Source organism: Ovis aries, chromosome 7 (assembly GCF_016772045.2).
Source record: "Ovis aries strain OAR_USU_Benz2616 breed Rambouillet chromosome 7, ARS-UI_Ramb_v3.0, whole genome shotgun sequence".
Lineage (NCBI taxonomy): Eukaryota > Metazoa > Chordata > Mammalia > Artiodactyla > Bovidae > Ovis > Ovis aries.
In genome coordinates this window covers 57590649-57606889 of record NC_056060.1, presented here as the reverse complement: position 1 = coordinate 57606889, position 16241 = coordinate 57590649, and the positions used below count along the sequence as shown (strand labels likewise).

Below are 16241 nucleotides of genomic sequence, written 5' to 3'. Positions count from 1 at the left end.
ACTCCTTGTCTATTGTGTTGATTCCATACATTGATTCTGTGTTAGAGGAGGAAAGAGGATTAAATATTATAGTAAAAATTTTTTTCTAAATGGCGATATGGGTTTATACTAACTCAGCCCCAGTGTATTGCCTGAAACCTTTTGTGTCTGAAAGTATATATTTGTGAGAGATTTCATCATACCTCATAATGCTATTGAAATAAATTTAAAATTATACAAACTGAAAGTTGTCTTTACTTTTAAGCATTGCATGTTCCAAGTAGTATGGTATAAATAGATAATTGATATTAAATCTTATTTTCCTCTAACATTTATTAAACTCTGAGAGAGCTATTATTTCCCTTCTAAAAATTTGTCCCTGATACATATAAAAATTACAGTGAAGAGTCTAACATTCATTTTGAGAATATGTATTTAATTTCCCTAATTCAGGCAGATGGTTACTAGACCATAGTTGTGATCAATTTGTAATGTATGTAATGTTGAATCACTGTTGTACACCTGAAACTAGTATAATATTGTGAGTCAACTATACTTCATTAAACAATATAAGATGAAAAAATTTCCCAAGTCCGAGAGAGTAGTCTGATAGATAATCAAGGCACGCTCATTCAGAATCACAGATATGTTTAAATAATATAGAGTTAATTAATTTTTAATAAGCAGGCTTGCTGATTTGGGGAGTTTTGAATGTTTGAGTAATGTTAGTTGTGCTCTTCCACCCAGAACATAATTTAGTTCAATTACATGGGAAGTCTTTTGCAAACAAAATTGAGAGATTGCAAATAGGCCTTGATTTTCATCTAAAGTAGAAGAGATTACTTTTTTTTTCAGTATGCCAGTTCTTTTCAATTTTTAATTGCTGATACTAGCTATTAAAAGTTCTAAGATGTAATTATCGAACTTTGGAAAGGTAATTAAACTGGTGTGTGGGACAAGTAGGGAATGGTGGAAGCTTTTAGGGGCATGATTCACTTCTGAATCTGGTCACCAGAAGAGTTTCATTGTGGAAGGAATTACACAAATCAGAGGACTGTTTCATTAAATGTGAACAGGAGACTTCTAAATGAGCATATACTAAGTTAGGTTCTGCATAGCATTTCAAGCAGATCTGTTTTATTTTTTGAGATATTGTTATTAACAGAAAGTTTTTTTGTTTTATTTTTTGAATATAGGAGAATTCATCTGCATATAAAGACTTGACTGGGAGTTTTGTAACGATTTTGAAGCAAGTGGTTGGAGGAAAGCTCCCAGTAGATTTCAATTACCACAGTGTACCAGCACCATGGTTACAAATTCAGTTGTTGAGAATACTAGGACTTCTAGGAAAAGATGATCAAAGGTAAACTCTTCTAAGTAAATTTGATATTTTTAGGCTTTAGTCATGTAGAGGTTCATGATAAACCAGATTCTCCCAAAGCTTAGTTGACTTAGTAGTGATAAGTAGGCCACTGTAAGAAGTGTATAAATTCAGCTTGTTGAGATAATTCTGGCTTTCTGCTTATCTAAGTCCACTCACAGAAAAAGTTACCTTTGGAGCTCCATATCTTCTGTGAAACTCTCTGAATCATTCTAGTTTGGAAGTTGGGAAGCTTTTTTATAAAAAGCTAGATTATAAATATTTTAGACTTTGTGGGCTATATGTTGTCTATTGCAACGTGTTAACTCTGCTGTGGTATATAGCTCAAAAGCAGCCATAGATAGTATGTAAATAAATGAGCACAGCTCAGTTCCAAAAAACTTTATGGATGTTAAAACTTGAATTTCATATAAACTTTATGTGTCATGAAATATTCTTTTGATTTTTTTTAACCATTTAAAAGTGTAAAAACTATTTTAGCCTATAGCCAATATAAAAATAGACATCTGGCCAGATTAGGCATGCAGACTGTAGTTTGCTGACACTATTACTATAGTGGAACAATTCATTTTGTCTGAATTACTTTTTTTGGCAATAATTTTATGAAACTTTTTATGCATGTCTTTCTAATTACATATATGTTTTATAACTTTTAATTTTGCTCTAGTTTTTTAAACTTACAGAAAATTTCCAAGAATAATACAGGGCGCTCTCTACCTAGATTCATCAGCTATTTATATGCTTTATCATTCTTTCTATCTCTTCCTGTATGTGCATGTGTGCACCCATTATTTTTATTTAAATTTTTTTTCTGAGCTGTTTGAAAGCAACTCGATTTATTCCCCTCAAGAGCAAGGACCATTGGCTGAAGTCCCTGATGTGTTTCTGTCTTGAGAACATATTATTAATCAGATTCTGACTGTAGAGATATGGTTTTGTTTTATACAGTAAGGTAAATGTATTTGCTAATTCTTTAGTCTTGCCATACTACCGGATTGTCCTCCAGGCTATTGCTCCTGGTAAAGCCCTCTCAGCTTCAAGTCAGAATCCATCTTTGGTGCGCTCCTAATGAACACCAGCTGGGCTGTATCACTCTTGGTATTGCTATTTTCCTTTTTTCTATATTTGTGAATCTCAACCTTGATTGAAGCCTGGGGTGAAAACCTGGAGTTGGTGAAGCAGACGCACACATTAGAAATGTTTGTCCATTGTGGAGCTCTAGTTGAAGCTCACTAGAATTGTTTTAAAACCATTAATTTCATAGTAATGCATTCAGATCTCATTGGTCCAAAAAGATTTAATGCCATCATATGTTGTCAGAAAGTTACTTTGTAGGCTTAGTGAATTTACTAAATTCGTTAACTCATTATCATCCTTTGCTTCAAGGATGAATTTGGAGAATACATACAAAAATGCATGTTTACAGACTTCAGAGAGCTCAGTTGAATAGAAATCAGGCTTAATTAAATGAGTAAAGAATATATCTCCTTTACAGTGTTATGGACATTAAAATGTTTTCTCCTTTTTTGTCCCAACTCTAACGAGGTTTTATGTTAACATGTATTTCTTAAGACATGATATGCTCAATTTGGCAAAGTAAAAATGTTATTTTATAACAGGATTCTAATATATTTAATTGTAAGTATTAATTTACTGGAAAAGTCTTACATTTATGGTCTTTTATATCTATTTGAATAGTTTTTATAGCATTCTGCTTCTTAGGTTATTAACATTCAGCTCAATCATGTCTGCAAATGTTTCCACATTTTGTGTGGTTAATAATAACTCCTACATTGGCTTTTAAAATTGGGAAATTATACTGTAATGTTAAGTGTAGAATTACCAGATTTTTGGGGGGGAATATTTGTAATGTCTACTATATGATTGTTGTCTGTGGAAGAAATGCTTACATAATAAAATGAGGGATTTAAAAATATGGTTCTGAATTCTCAGTTGATATGTATACTTCAGTTAAGGTGCAGTAAAAGTACACGCACTTCAAATTGAGTTTTATAGCTGTATATTTTTTTAAAAAAGAAGACATTTTCCCAGAAACTTGTAACATACATGATAGATACTTTGCATAGCCCAAGATTATTTTGATCTTTTTGTTTTGTAGTATAGTTTTTCTATAAGAAACTACTGTGTATTTCTTTGTTGATGGTGCTTTTTTTCTATTAGTGCTTTTTGATTTTATAAAACATACAAAAATATCAGCTGAGAAGCCATATTTTTCACCATTGGCCTTTTAGAGAGGACTTTTACGTGGAGAAAAGGCGTAGTGGCAGAGTGCTAGGGGTCTATAAGACACTGCATTTTTGTATAGTTTCTACCTCAGTTCAGTTACTCTAACTGTAATCTGACCATAAAGACATAGAATGGTATTAATTTGTTAATTTCACAAAAATATAATTTCTTTAAATGAAAGTTAAAATTTTCTCTCTGAAGAACCTACTGCTGCTCAAAGAAAGAATGATACTTGAATATTTTTTTAAAAATAAGTATTTAAAATACATATAATATACTGTCTGGAATAATCTAGATATGTGAAGTGTTACTATAGTAACTTTAAACAGGTAGAAATATTATATTACAAAGAAAATGATAAAAGATAAGAGTGTTCAATCAAATGAAAACCGTATTTAAAGTAGGTACAGATTGAGGAAAGAGTTGATTGACTTTCCTCATTGGCTAGTCAGCTTTGATAAAGCAGAAGGTTAAACTCTTAAAAAAGTGAAAGTGGAATATTTAAGAAGTGAAATTCCCATAACTTCATAAAATGAATTTCTTTCACTTCTTTTCTGTAGATCCTCAGTTTTAAAGAGAGAAAAGTTTGAAAAACTATGTTTTATTGGGTTGTAATACTATAATTCTACTGCAAATAAAATATCTTTTAAACAGGACAAGTGAATTAATGTATGATGTTCTTGATGAATCCTTACGAAGAGCTGAGTTAAATCACAATGTCACATATGGTAGGTAATATTTTTGTAAATGCTGCTCTAATAATGTTTTAAGTATTATAGCTAAATCTGTGTTAGAATACTGTGAATTCCAGTAAATTTTAAATGTTAATTTTTAACGTGGTTTGGGGTTATTATTTTTCATTGAAAGTATTGACTAATAAAAATAATTTGAAATTATGGCATTGTTTTAAATGTTGACATAAATTGACTACTATAATTGTCTCTCTTTTAAGACTTCATTTTTAAAGAGAATTGTCTCTTTACTGAAAATGTTCAATAGATGGTTCAACAATCAAACATCTGACAGTGAAGATAACCCAGTAGATCTATTCTGTACTTAAGAAAACAGTTTTCAAATAAAGCAATCTGTCATCTAGTCACCAAATATTTAAGGTTTTATTATTTATTAGTCCCTGTGCAAGATGCTTAGAATACAGTTGTGAACAAAACAGTCTTATCATTGAGCCCATAGCCTAGAGAGATGGAAAGGGACAGGTACTATGAATGTTACAGAGGCAAATTACAGGGTACTGTGGAGCATATAGCAGCTATTCTTAGTTGAGCAGAAGGATAAGGAAGGCTTTTCTAAAAAAGTGATAGTTAAGACAACTAAAGGTTGAATTTGAGATAGATAAGAGTATATAGACGTGGAATAATGAACTTTGTAATGAAGAGAGAGCATCTATTTATGTTAAACACAATTTTAAAAAGTCTTTTAGTGATAGGAAACAAGAGTAAGATGTGGGAGGAGGGAGAACTGAGAAAAGTAACTAGTCTTAATAGCCAGAAAAAGAACTCTTAGTTCTTTATTGATCAGCTTGAGAAAGCTTATTGAAGAAAGTGGGATATTTTGAGATATTTAAGAGATAGAAGTAAAACAGTTTGAATTTTGCCTACTATGGAGATGAGCAGTAGAAGAAGTATTGAGAAATAAAACTCAAATGAGAAGTCATTTCTTAATCTGGTGAAATACCCTGAAATAGGGGATAGAGAGGAGTATTTGTTCTTTCAGGCAATGATAAACTGCAAATCTTAAAGAATAATGGTTGTAGAAATGTAGAGTAGACTAGAGGGCAGAAGTTGAACTGGTTTTAACTGTAATAAAACTGAAGAAAGGATTGAAAGAAGGATTGCATCTGTAAAACTAGTATAGAAAAAGTAATGTACATGGTAGTGAATTGTGATAGTAAATTTTGAAGGATAAATTTATGTTTTGCATGTATAAATGGTAGTTAAGGTAACAAGCATGGTGTTCATTTATTCAACCAGTATTTATTGAATTCTTACAAAACAAAACCTTAATTTTTAAACTAGATACAGATTGAGGAAAGAGTTGATTTACTTACATATTCCTCCCTGCTAAATATGGGAGATTAAAGGAAAAATCAGGTAGACACAGGCCCTGCCTTTCTAAGTGTATAGTATAATGAACAGTTGATGTCATCTAGGATCTTAATGGACTTACCAGGTGGCGCTAGTGGTAAAGAACCCGCCTGTCAATGTAGGAGATGTAAGAGGCTGCAGGTTCGATCTCAGGGTTGGGAAGATCCCCTGGAGGAGGGCATAGCAACCCACTCCTGGATTCTGTAGAATCGCATGGACAGAGGAGCCTGGCGGGCTACAGCACACACACAGGATCTTATTATGTAATGAGAAGAATAAGGCATCAGAGGTAAGGATGATCCTTATTGAGGCAGGTGGTTTGGCTAGGAGCCATTGGAATAATCCAAAGTAGTGTCAGAATTTTTCCAGGCAGCTAAAGTAAATTAAAAAGTTGTTTGAGATATAATTATTTTATTGGATAGGTAATATATGCACATGGTTCAGAATCAAAAAGTACGAAAGGGTATACAGTGAACAGTAAAGTGTCCCTTCAACCCTTATCACCCGCTCCTGTAGATAACTGCTGTTACCTGTTCCTTTCGATTTAGAGAATATTGTATACCTGAGGAAATAGTTTTAATGTTCTCCATTAGGACATCCTTCTTTTATTAAGATTGACGAGACCAATGCTAAGGACGAGACCAATGCTAACAATTTGTTTCTTTGTAGTCTGCCAGTCCAGTGTTTAACCTTGCCAGAGAAACTTAGTTTCTGTTTTCTTTTTTCCTTTATTTACTTCTCTTTGTTCTGCATTTCCCCCCATATTTGTACCGATACAGGTTATAGCTTACATTTATCAGTGGTAGAGTATTCTCTGCTGCTAAGTCACTTCAATCGTGTCTGACTCTGTGCGACCCCATAGACGGCAGCCCACCAGGCTCCCCCGTCCCTGGGATTCTCCAGGCAAGAACACTGGAGTGGGTTGCCATTTCCTTCTCCAATGCATGGAAGTGAAAAGTGAAAGCGAAGTCGCTCAGTCGTGTCTGACCCTCAGCGACCCCATGGACTGCAACATACCAGGCTCCTCCGCCCATGGGATTTTCCAGGCAATGGTACTGGAGTGGGGTGCCATTGCTGTCTCTTAACATAAATATTTTATATTAATATAAACTTAATATACATATTTTATTGCTTAAACATATGAATATTAAATTATAAACTTCATAAGGTCCGGGACTATCTCTGTCTTATTGGCTAGCATATCCCAGTATCTGGCACTGGGTTAATCAGTAATACATTTTAATTGAATTAATAGAAGAGAAAGTTATTTTACTTTTGATCAATTATCTCATTGGGTTTCAGTCTTAATACTTTCCAAACCATATTTTAATTAAAGTTTCATTATTATAACTTACCTTAGTGTCAAATCAAGAAATAAGTTCTATCAGAGCCATTTAGAGTGTATCTGCTATGTGCCAGGCATTGTAAAGTGATATAGAGGATATGAAGAAGTATAAAATATAAGCTTTGCCTTCAAGGAGTTTACAGTATAATGGAGGAGATAACTTGTTTATGAAGGCATAATAGCAGTATAAGGCAGAATGTAAAGGGGGAGGTAAAGGGAATAAATATTACAGGATTCCAGAGGTGGTTAAGATCACACTGGGCTTCAGGGCACCTAATGATTTATTGATGTAATAGGACCTTGAAAGATAGGATTGAGATAGCCCGAAAGGAGGTTAAAAGCAGTTTTAGGCAAAGGGAACATGAAAGAAGGTACAGAAGTAGGGGTGTTTAAACCCCCCCCCCCCCGCCCAGTTTCAGAAAACAGTGACTTGCCAGCTTGATTGGACAGTTAATAGTGGGAGCAGTGGGGAGGGTGTATTGTGGACGTCTATGGCAGCCACAGGAGTTTGGATTTTATACTGTATAAATATGGAGATATGGAATAGTTTTGGGCAGGAAACTGATAAGATGAGAAGGACATTTTTAGTAAACTATTTAGTAAACTGAAAGATAATATAAAATGAAATATAAGGGATAGAACCATTGAAAGTAGACAGAAGTACTTTAGGTGTACTCTACCCACTAAGTACACCTAAAAACTCTGAACATTATATGTAAAATAAACACATGAGACTCTGAAACATGGATAAATGAAGGTAGACTGATGAGGGACATTGGCATGTAAGGAATGACTCCAAGGTTAGTACCCTGGGTTTTCTTTTTGCCTTGTATACCCCAGACTGGGTTCTGGAGAGCCAGCAGTCTGAAAATGCCAACAGGTGTAGACAAAAATGCCCTGAAAAAAGCCTACACTCTAGCCAGAGGACTCAGGCCAAAAGGATGGGCTGCAGTCCACGGGGTTGCTAAGAGTCGGACACGACTTCACTTTCACTTTTATGCATTGGAGAAGGAAATGGCAACCCACTCCAGTGTTCTTGCCTGGAGAATCCCAGGAACGGAGGAGCCTGGTGGGCTGCCATCTATGGGGTCGCACAGAGTCAGACACGACTGAAGCGACTTAGCAGCAGCAGCAGCAAGGTGGAAAACTTTTAGACAATAGTTTTTCTATTGCAGTCAAGCACCACATAGAAAAAACTATGGACTACCCAGAGCAGCAAAGGCTGAATGAAGAATCAAGATTTCCATCCTCATCAGGTGTAATGAGGTACCCCAACCCATGGAGCTGGTGGTGAAGACCAAGAGGGCAGCTGCAGTTTGATCCCTGCCGTATGTCAAGAGGGACCCTCCCTGGCATTGCCAGTGGAGATGATGTGGGAAGCCTGGGTTTTACATCATCAAGGAACAGAGAACAATGAGGTACCCCTCCCATCTTTCCTGGGGTGGTGGTAGAGGAAACTTGTCCTCAGTACAGGTCACATCGGGAGCAGTACCGGGTGCCCCTTCCTCTCCCAGACAGGGTACCCTCATCCCCCATCCAGAAGGATCCAGCATCCCCTGCCATTCCAAGTATTAAAGGAGGCAGAATGGAGAAACTGGACTACCACCCTCATTGGCTGGTACCCCCATCTCCTTGCCAGAGTGGTGACAGTAGATAACTATTTAAAATTAAGTAAAGTCTAGTCTGAAGGATAATCAGTAGAATTCCTCTAATTTTGTACATAATCTACCCAAAATATCTATGATAAAGTCACAGTGTGTCACAAATGTTAGAACATTATTAATTTGGTAATTTTTACTTAATGGTATATTGGTTATGACCTAGGTTGCTCTGGAGGAGTAAGCAAAACTCCACATTGCATTTTTTCCTTTAGAAGTCCTCAGAGGCACTTTTGTTTTAACCACTGCAGTGAGGAGACAGTGGAGTGACTGCTTTTTGTCTTTGGACTTAGACTTTTGTAGAGTTGGAGTATAAACAGTCTTAACCTCTAAATTATTTTAAAATAATTAAAAAACCTATATTTATTTGAGGTCATTTATGTCTAAGTTGACAAATAAGTGTATTTTTTGAACTATTAATTTTATTCTATATCTAAACTAGCAGTTCTTTTAGGTTTTGTGTAGGTTGTATAGGTTTCTGTCATATATTCTCCTTTTTTTTTAACCTTTAAAAATGTAATTGTACATTGAAAACTAAAAATTTTATATATCAGTTATATCTCAGAAAATATAAAAATCATCCTTAGTTCACAGTTTACAAAGATAGGCTGAAGGCTAGGTTTAATGGTATTTTGCCTACTCCTGCCTTAGTTGATTAATTAATTGACCAAGGCTTTCCTTGTTTACTTCATGAAGTCATAAAGTCAACTTAAAAAAAAATTTTTTCTTTGAAAACAAATCTATTAAAAAAAAAGAATTTTATTTATTATTTTGGCTATGCTGGGTCTTTATTGCTGTGAGGGCTTTTATCCAGTTGCTGGGAGTAAGGGCTGCTCTTCAGTTGCGGTCGGAAGGCTTATGATTGTGGTGGCTTCCCTTGTTGGGGAGTGCAGGCTCTAGGGTGCATGGGCTTCAGTAGTTGGGGCATGTGGGCTCAGTAGTTGCAGTTCCTGGGCTCTGGAGCACAGGCTCAATAGTTGTGGTGCAGGGGCTTAGTTGTTCTGCAGCATGTAGTCTTCCTGGGCCAGGGGTTTGGTAGGCAAATTCTTTACCACTGAGCCACTGGGGAGGTCCAAAGTCAACTGTTTTTCATAGCACAGAGTAAAGACTTTACAGCATAATATCTGTAAAGATCTTTTTAGGTTCAGTTGACTTTATAGGTTTTCCTTTAATAAAAGTTGATTCACTTCTTAAAGAGATGTTTATTTCTTAAAAATGCTTATTTCTAATCTCTCCTCTTTCCTTATTTATAAAGTATTTATTTTAGTAAAACTTTTTACCCAAAATGTTTATGTGTATCAGTTGTTAGGCAACTTAGCAGTGTAAAAACATAGCTAGTTGAATATTCAGGCTCTATTTTATATCTTGTACACGAATAAATGTTTGATTGTTGTGTTTTAAACTTTTGGAGAAAGAGCAGAAGTGATTCAAAGATATGATGTGCTTCAACCGTGTGTGTTAGTTGCTCAGTTGTATCTGACTCTTTGTGACCCAGTGGACTGTAGCCCGCCAGGCTCCTCTGTCCATGGGATGAATTCTCCAGGGCAAGAATACTGGAGTTGGTTGCCATTCCCTTCTCAAGGGGATCTTCCTGAGCCAGGGATTGAACTGGGGTCTCCTGCATTGCAGGTAGATTCTTTACCATCTAAGCAACCGGGGAAGCCCTCAACTGTGTAGTTGAACTGTTTTTTAAGTCTGCTTATTTTGTTTAATGGTGCCTAAATGATTCTTCTTTACCATGACCAAGCTCCAGCTCTTTGACTCTTGATCTGTAAGAGAGTTTGAAAAATATTTTAGTGTCCATTTTGATCATCTATTATAGTTATCAGATCTTTGATGAGACTAGAAAATCAAATTTGAGCACTATCAAGATGTTCAGTAGATTTTCTGTAACCTTAGAGGTTAATTTTTAAGTTAATTTTTAAAAAGTGACTCGCGTTTTGAGTACAAAATTTTTGAAATAAATGCTATAGGACCCTAAAACGATTATACTGAACTAAACCACATTGAAATAAACTACATACCAGCTTCTATGTAAAAGTGTTAGAAACTGCCTGAGAATAACTTATTTTGAAGCATTCAAGGGGTGTTGGAAGTATCTATTTATATAGGAATAATGAATATATTATTTATGTGCCCATTAGAATGTGAGTTCCTTGAGGGTAAGGGTTTTTGTCTCTGCTGTATCCATACTAGTAGAACAATGTCTGACTCATAGGAGGTTTCAGAAAATACTTGTTGTGTGGATGAATATATCATTCTTATCTTTTTTTTTTTAAGAAATTATGAACAATTTAAGTAACTAAAACGTTTCCCATTGAAACATAAAAACATGATTTCCAAATTGATTCAACTTGTAATATGTCTCTTAGAAGAAGCTGTTTTAGTTCTATGGACTGTTGAATTGCCCTTTTCATATAAATACTTCCTCCATCTTCAAATAACATTCTTATCTTTTAATATATATAGTTCTCTCTAAATCGTACTGTGGCAACATAATCCTAACAACTGTATAAAGCCTGAAAATAGTAAAATTCTTATCTTTGAAAAATTTCCATAAGATTTTTGACTAAAACTGACCTTCTGATTAGTTTGTTTTGTTAGGAGTTCTACACAGATATATTTTTTATTATGGCTTAATATGATCTTTGAAGTTATAATATTTTATTTTTCTAGCTATTCTGTTTGAATGTGTACATACAGTCTATTCTATTTATCCTAAATCGGAATTGCTTGAGAAGGCTGCCAAATGCATTGGAAAGTTTGTTCTGTCACCTAAAATAAATCTCAAATATTTAGGTAAGATGATTGGTTGTTTTGATCGAAATTACCAAGAGAGCTTTTTGAAATTTGCTGAATATTTGTTTTAAGTCACTTTATGTTATTTAATCTTTGTTTCTAGGACTGAAGGCTCTTACTTATGTTATCCAACAGGATCCCACTCTGGCTCTTCAACATCAGATGACAATAATTGAATGCTTAGATCATCCTGATCCCATTATTAAAAGAGAGGTAAACTGGTATTTTGAGTAGTGTAGGTGAAATGTTAAAATTTTTAAACATTTTGTAGGTCTTATGGAGAGAGATGAAAATTATGGGCATGTGCACACGTGTGTATTTTAACTTTTGAATGCATTTTATTTTTTCTACTGAAGTTTAAGGGACTTTTCTAAAAAGTACTTGTATCAATAACCACAAGAATGGTTTTAAATTGTGAGTTGGAGAAGTTAGGAAGGTGTAACTAGGTGGTGCTAATGGTAAAGAACCCCCGCTGCCAATGCAGGAGACAGAAGAGATATGAGTTTGATCCTGGGTCAGGAAGATCCCCCAGAGGAGGGCATGGCAGCCCACTCCAGTATTCTTACCTGGAGAATCCCATGGACAGAAGAGTCTGGTGGGCTACAGTCCATAGGGTTGCAAAGAGTTGGATGCAACTGAAGTGACAGCACGCATGCACGCACACACCTGTATAGGATTCCTTATTAAGGAATCTTGTTGGTCTAAGGATTATATCAATAGAAGACCAGAATTCTGTTTCCAGTTCTTCCTATTAGTATAATTTTGACATAATTTATGATAATTAATTTTTTCATTATTTTCCTTAACATCTACTCTATTCCTTATTGAATCTGTAAGAATGTTGATAGAATTAATAAAGATAGGGACTTCCCTGGTGTTTCAGTGGTTGGGACTCCATGCTTCTGCTGCAGGGGCACACGTTCAATCTCTGCTCAGGAAGTTAAGATCCTACATGCTGCATGGTGTGGCCAAAAAAATAAAAAGAATTAGTAAAGATATCCCTAAACTGTTTTGAACTTCTTGGAAGGAAAGGTGTATAAATCTACTTTTTTCAACTTTTTCCATTTATAAAATTGCTTCAGTATCTGCTTGGGTGTTCTAGATAGATCTGGTAATTCTCATGTAGAGACATGATTCTATGCCTTCATTTAAAATGGTTTATGGGACCTAATTAAGAAGAGTGATTGTTTTATTTCTGATTTTAAAAATAATGAAAATAAAAAGATAAATTCTGGTAAACATCTAAGTTACTTAAAATCAATAAATTAAAAGTTTATTGAAAGAACATTATTACATTGAATAACTGTAATTTTACAAAAATAAGATTATGAATGTTGAATTCTAAAGGTACTATTTTTGAAATACTGTTTCTGAGAAATTGCCATCTACATATATGTAATATATATGCATATATATTTTGGATTCATAGTTTTGATCTTCTAAAAAATTGTTACCTGCCTTGAATGAATCCAGAAAGTTTATGGATGATTTCTATGTGTAGACATTGTAGAAAAATGCGAAGATGCCAAGGGACAGTAAGAAATAATTATATGACTCTTCTGCTTTGAATGGATAGAGAGCATGCATTTTCTTTGTGTGGTTAAGTTGTATGTTGAACAGGGTTGACTTGGGTACAGTTTTCTTAGTTCCGTGCTTAATTATTGGGATTCAATCTAAAAATGAGAGTTAAAGAGAAACAGACAACTTCTAAAATTATCAGGTCTGGTCTGCAGTGAGAAAAGTAGTTTGAATTCTTTGGGGAGGATACTGAGCATCAGTGGTGCCCAAAGAAGGCACTGTAGTACTGCTTCCTCAATTCCACTGTCATTTCTAACCTCCATCAGTAATTATGTGGCAAGAACTTTGGTCCTAGGGTATGGAGTGACCTGTTACTTGGGTCTGGGATTCTCTTTTACCTGATTGTATTACCTTTCTTTCATAACAAGAAAAAAGAAAGCTTGAAGGAGTTAATAGAAAAGACCTTCTGCCATGCAGTTCCTAATACCATGCCCTGTTCTGTCCTGAAAATGCTAAGTTTCATGGTCTTAGAGTAGGAGTTAAATTTGGTGTAGATTATCTTAAAATACATGGCTTACAGAGCCTACAGGAAGGATGTCTGAAGCAGGTTTATAAGTGGAAAGCTAGTGATGGGGGAATCTGTGTATTTATAGATTTTAAATGGTGTTAAGGATTAACTGGAACAGTTTAAAAAATTCAAGATCTGTTATCCTTTGTACTTGAAATCCTGGGTATAAGGATTGAAAAATTAGGAAGAACCCTAAAGAAATCTGAACAGATTTAACAAGTAGGGTATATAGAAATTCTTTTACAACTAATATTGTTGATCCTGAAATGCTAGTAAAGGATGCTTTCTTATTGTTGCCCTTTGTTTCATACTGATTTCTGGGAACTATGATATTTGTGGAACCTTAATGTAGGGCCTCAAAGCCAGGTAAATGGGAGTTTACTCTGGTACTGGTTTTCCTTCATCTTAGTTGAGGCAGCAAGAGGTGTATTCCTCAGCACTGAGAAAGCCGTAAAACAGTTCTTCCTTGGTATCTGAGATACTGAAAGTAAGCCTTGCTGCACTTTGAAGTGCTTGTGCTACCTTATCCATCCATGAGAGACCATTTGCCTTTAGCTGACAGATACGCTCAAGTGCACTTTTCTGTTTGGGAAGTATGGAAAAGCACTTTGGAATACTGGATTTTTGTATATGTATGTATGTATACACAAACACACACACATGCATAGTATGCAGGCATATGTAATGTAGGCTTAGACGCTTACTCCTTGGAAGGAAAGTTATGACCAACCTAGACGGCATATTAAAAAGCAGAGACATTACTTTGCCAACAAAGGTCTGTCTAGTCAAGGCTCTGGTTTTTCCAGTAGTCATGTATGGATGTGAGAGGTGGACTATAAAGAAAGCTGAGCACCGAAGAATTGATGCTTTTGAATTGTGGTGTTGGAGAAGACTCTTGAAAGTCCCTTGGATTGCAAGGAGATCCAGCCAGTCCATCCTAAAGGAGATCAGTCCTGGGTGTTCATTGGAAGGACTGATGTTGAAGCTGAAACTCCAATGCTTTGGCCACCTCATGCGAAGAGCTGACTTATTTGAAAAGACCCTGATGCTAGGAAAGATTGAAGGCAGGAGAAGGGGATGACAGAGGATGAGATGGCTGGATGACATCACTGACTCTATGGACATGAGTTTGGGTAACCTTCAGGAGCTGGTGATGGACAGGGAGGCCTGCCTTGCTGCAGTCCATGGGGTTGCAAAGAGTTGGACATGACTGAGCGACTGAACTGAACTGAACTGAAGAAGCTGTTACATTTTTAGAAAATAGATGATAAACCTTTTAACTTTTCGGTGTTTGCATGGCCTGTCAATGTAGAGATGTCAGATCATAATTATCTATATCAGTCGAAGGGTTTTTCTCAACAATGGTTTTACCTTTCTTAAGTTCTATTCTGGTTAAAATGTTTATTTCTTGAGTGCCTGTTAACTGCCCAGTAAAGCTACATAAAAGTGGAAGAATCAACTATTATAAACCTTTGAAAGTGAAAGTTGCTCAGTCGTGTCCAACTTTTTGTAACCCTATGGACTGTACTGTCAATGGATTCTCTAGGCCAGAATACTGGAGTGGGCAGCCTTTCTCTTTTTCCAGAGGATCTTTTGAACCCAGGTCTTTGGCATTGCAGATGGATTCTTTACCAGCTGAACCACCAGGGAAGCCTAAGAATACTGGAGTGGGTAGCCTATCCCTTTTCCAGGGGATCTTCCCAACCCAGGAATCAAAGCGGGGTATAAACCTTTATGTTACAGTATTTATTGGCATATTATGCATAGTTTTATAATACTGCTTTTGTTTTTCTCTCTTAAATAGACTCTGGAACTTCTTTACAGAATTACTAATGCTCAGAATATAACAGTGATTGTCCAGAAAATGCTTGAATATTTACATCAGAGCAAAGAAGAATATATTATCGTCAATTTGGTTGGAAAAATAGCTGAGCTGGCTGAGAAATATCTTTTGGGCCCTGAGTCATAAAACACTTTTTAGTTACACAATGACTTTATTTATTTTTCAAAAAGAAAATGTTTTTCCTTTTTTTTAACTGAATTTTTTTTTATCAGCGAAAGCATCTTGTATTGAGGTAGAGCCGATTAACAATGTTGTGATAGTTTCAGGTGAACAGTGAAGGGACTCAGCCATATATATACATGTATGCATTCTCCCTCAAACCCCCGTCCCATCCAGGCTGGCACATAACATTGAGCAGAGTTCCATGTGCTATAAAATAGTTTTTTGTTTGTTATCTATTTTAAATATAGCAGTGTGTTACACAGTGACTTTAAATTGATTGGTATAGACATAGTCACTTGTAGGGGTGAAGTTCAGAGGCCCAGCAATAACTTCCATTCCTGATGTTCGAGCCTTTCTTATTGTTAACAACAAAAAGTTGTGTAGACTTCCTGGGGGATGACTTTTTTCCTGGTTCTTTTTATTCTACTGGGCCGTATTATCAACAGGAGTATACAGGAATCTCTTTGATTCTTCTTTTATCCCTCCTTGTCTTCGACTTTACTTCCTACTCAGTCCCTGAGTAAAAGTTCTTGTTGTTTGGGGGAGACTGGTGAGGATATCAGTATGCTAAAATTTGCTTATTTGGGAATAAGCATAATTGCTTATACTGGGAATGGTCACAAACTCCACATGTTACTT

At 35.5% G+C, this 16241-nt stretch overlaps 1 protein-coding gene across 1 annotated transcript in view; it reads left to right on the top strand.

Moving 5' to 3' along the window:
* The window catches only part of AP4E1 (adaptor related protein complex 4 subunit epsilon 1), a 70231-nt gene that overhangs the window by 18488 nt on the left and 35502 nt on the right, over positions 1-16241 (top strand). Inside the window, exons 7-11 of the mRNA XM_004010615.6 lie at positions 1176-1342; positions 4262-4335; positions 11389-11511; positions 11615-11724; positions 15402-15541. Of these exons, the coding sequence (XP_004010664.2) occupies positions 1176-1342; positions 4262-4335; positions 11389-11511; positions 11615-11724; positions 15402-15541 (614 nt within the window). The remainder of the gene's footprint in view (positions 1-1175; positions 1343-4261; positions 4336-11388; positions 11512-11614; positions 11725-15401; positions 15542-16241) is intronic.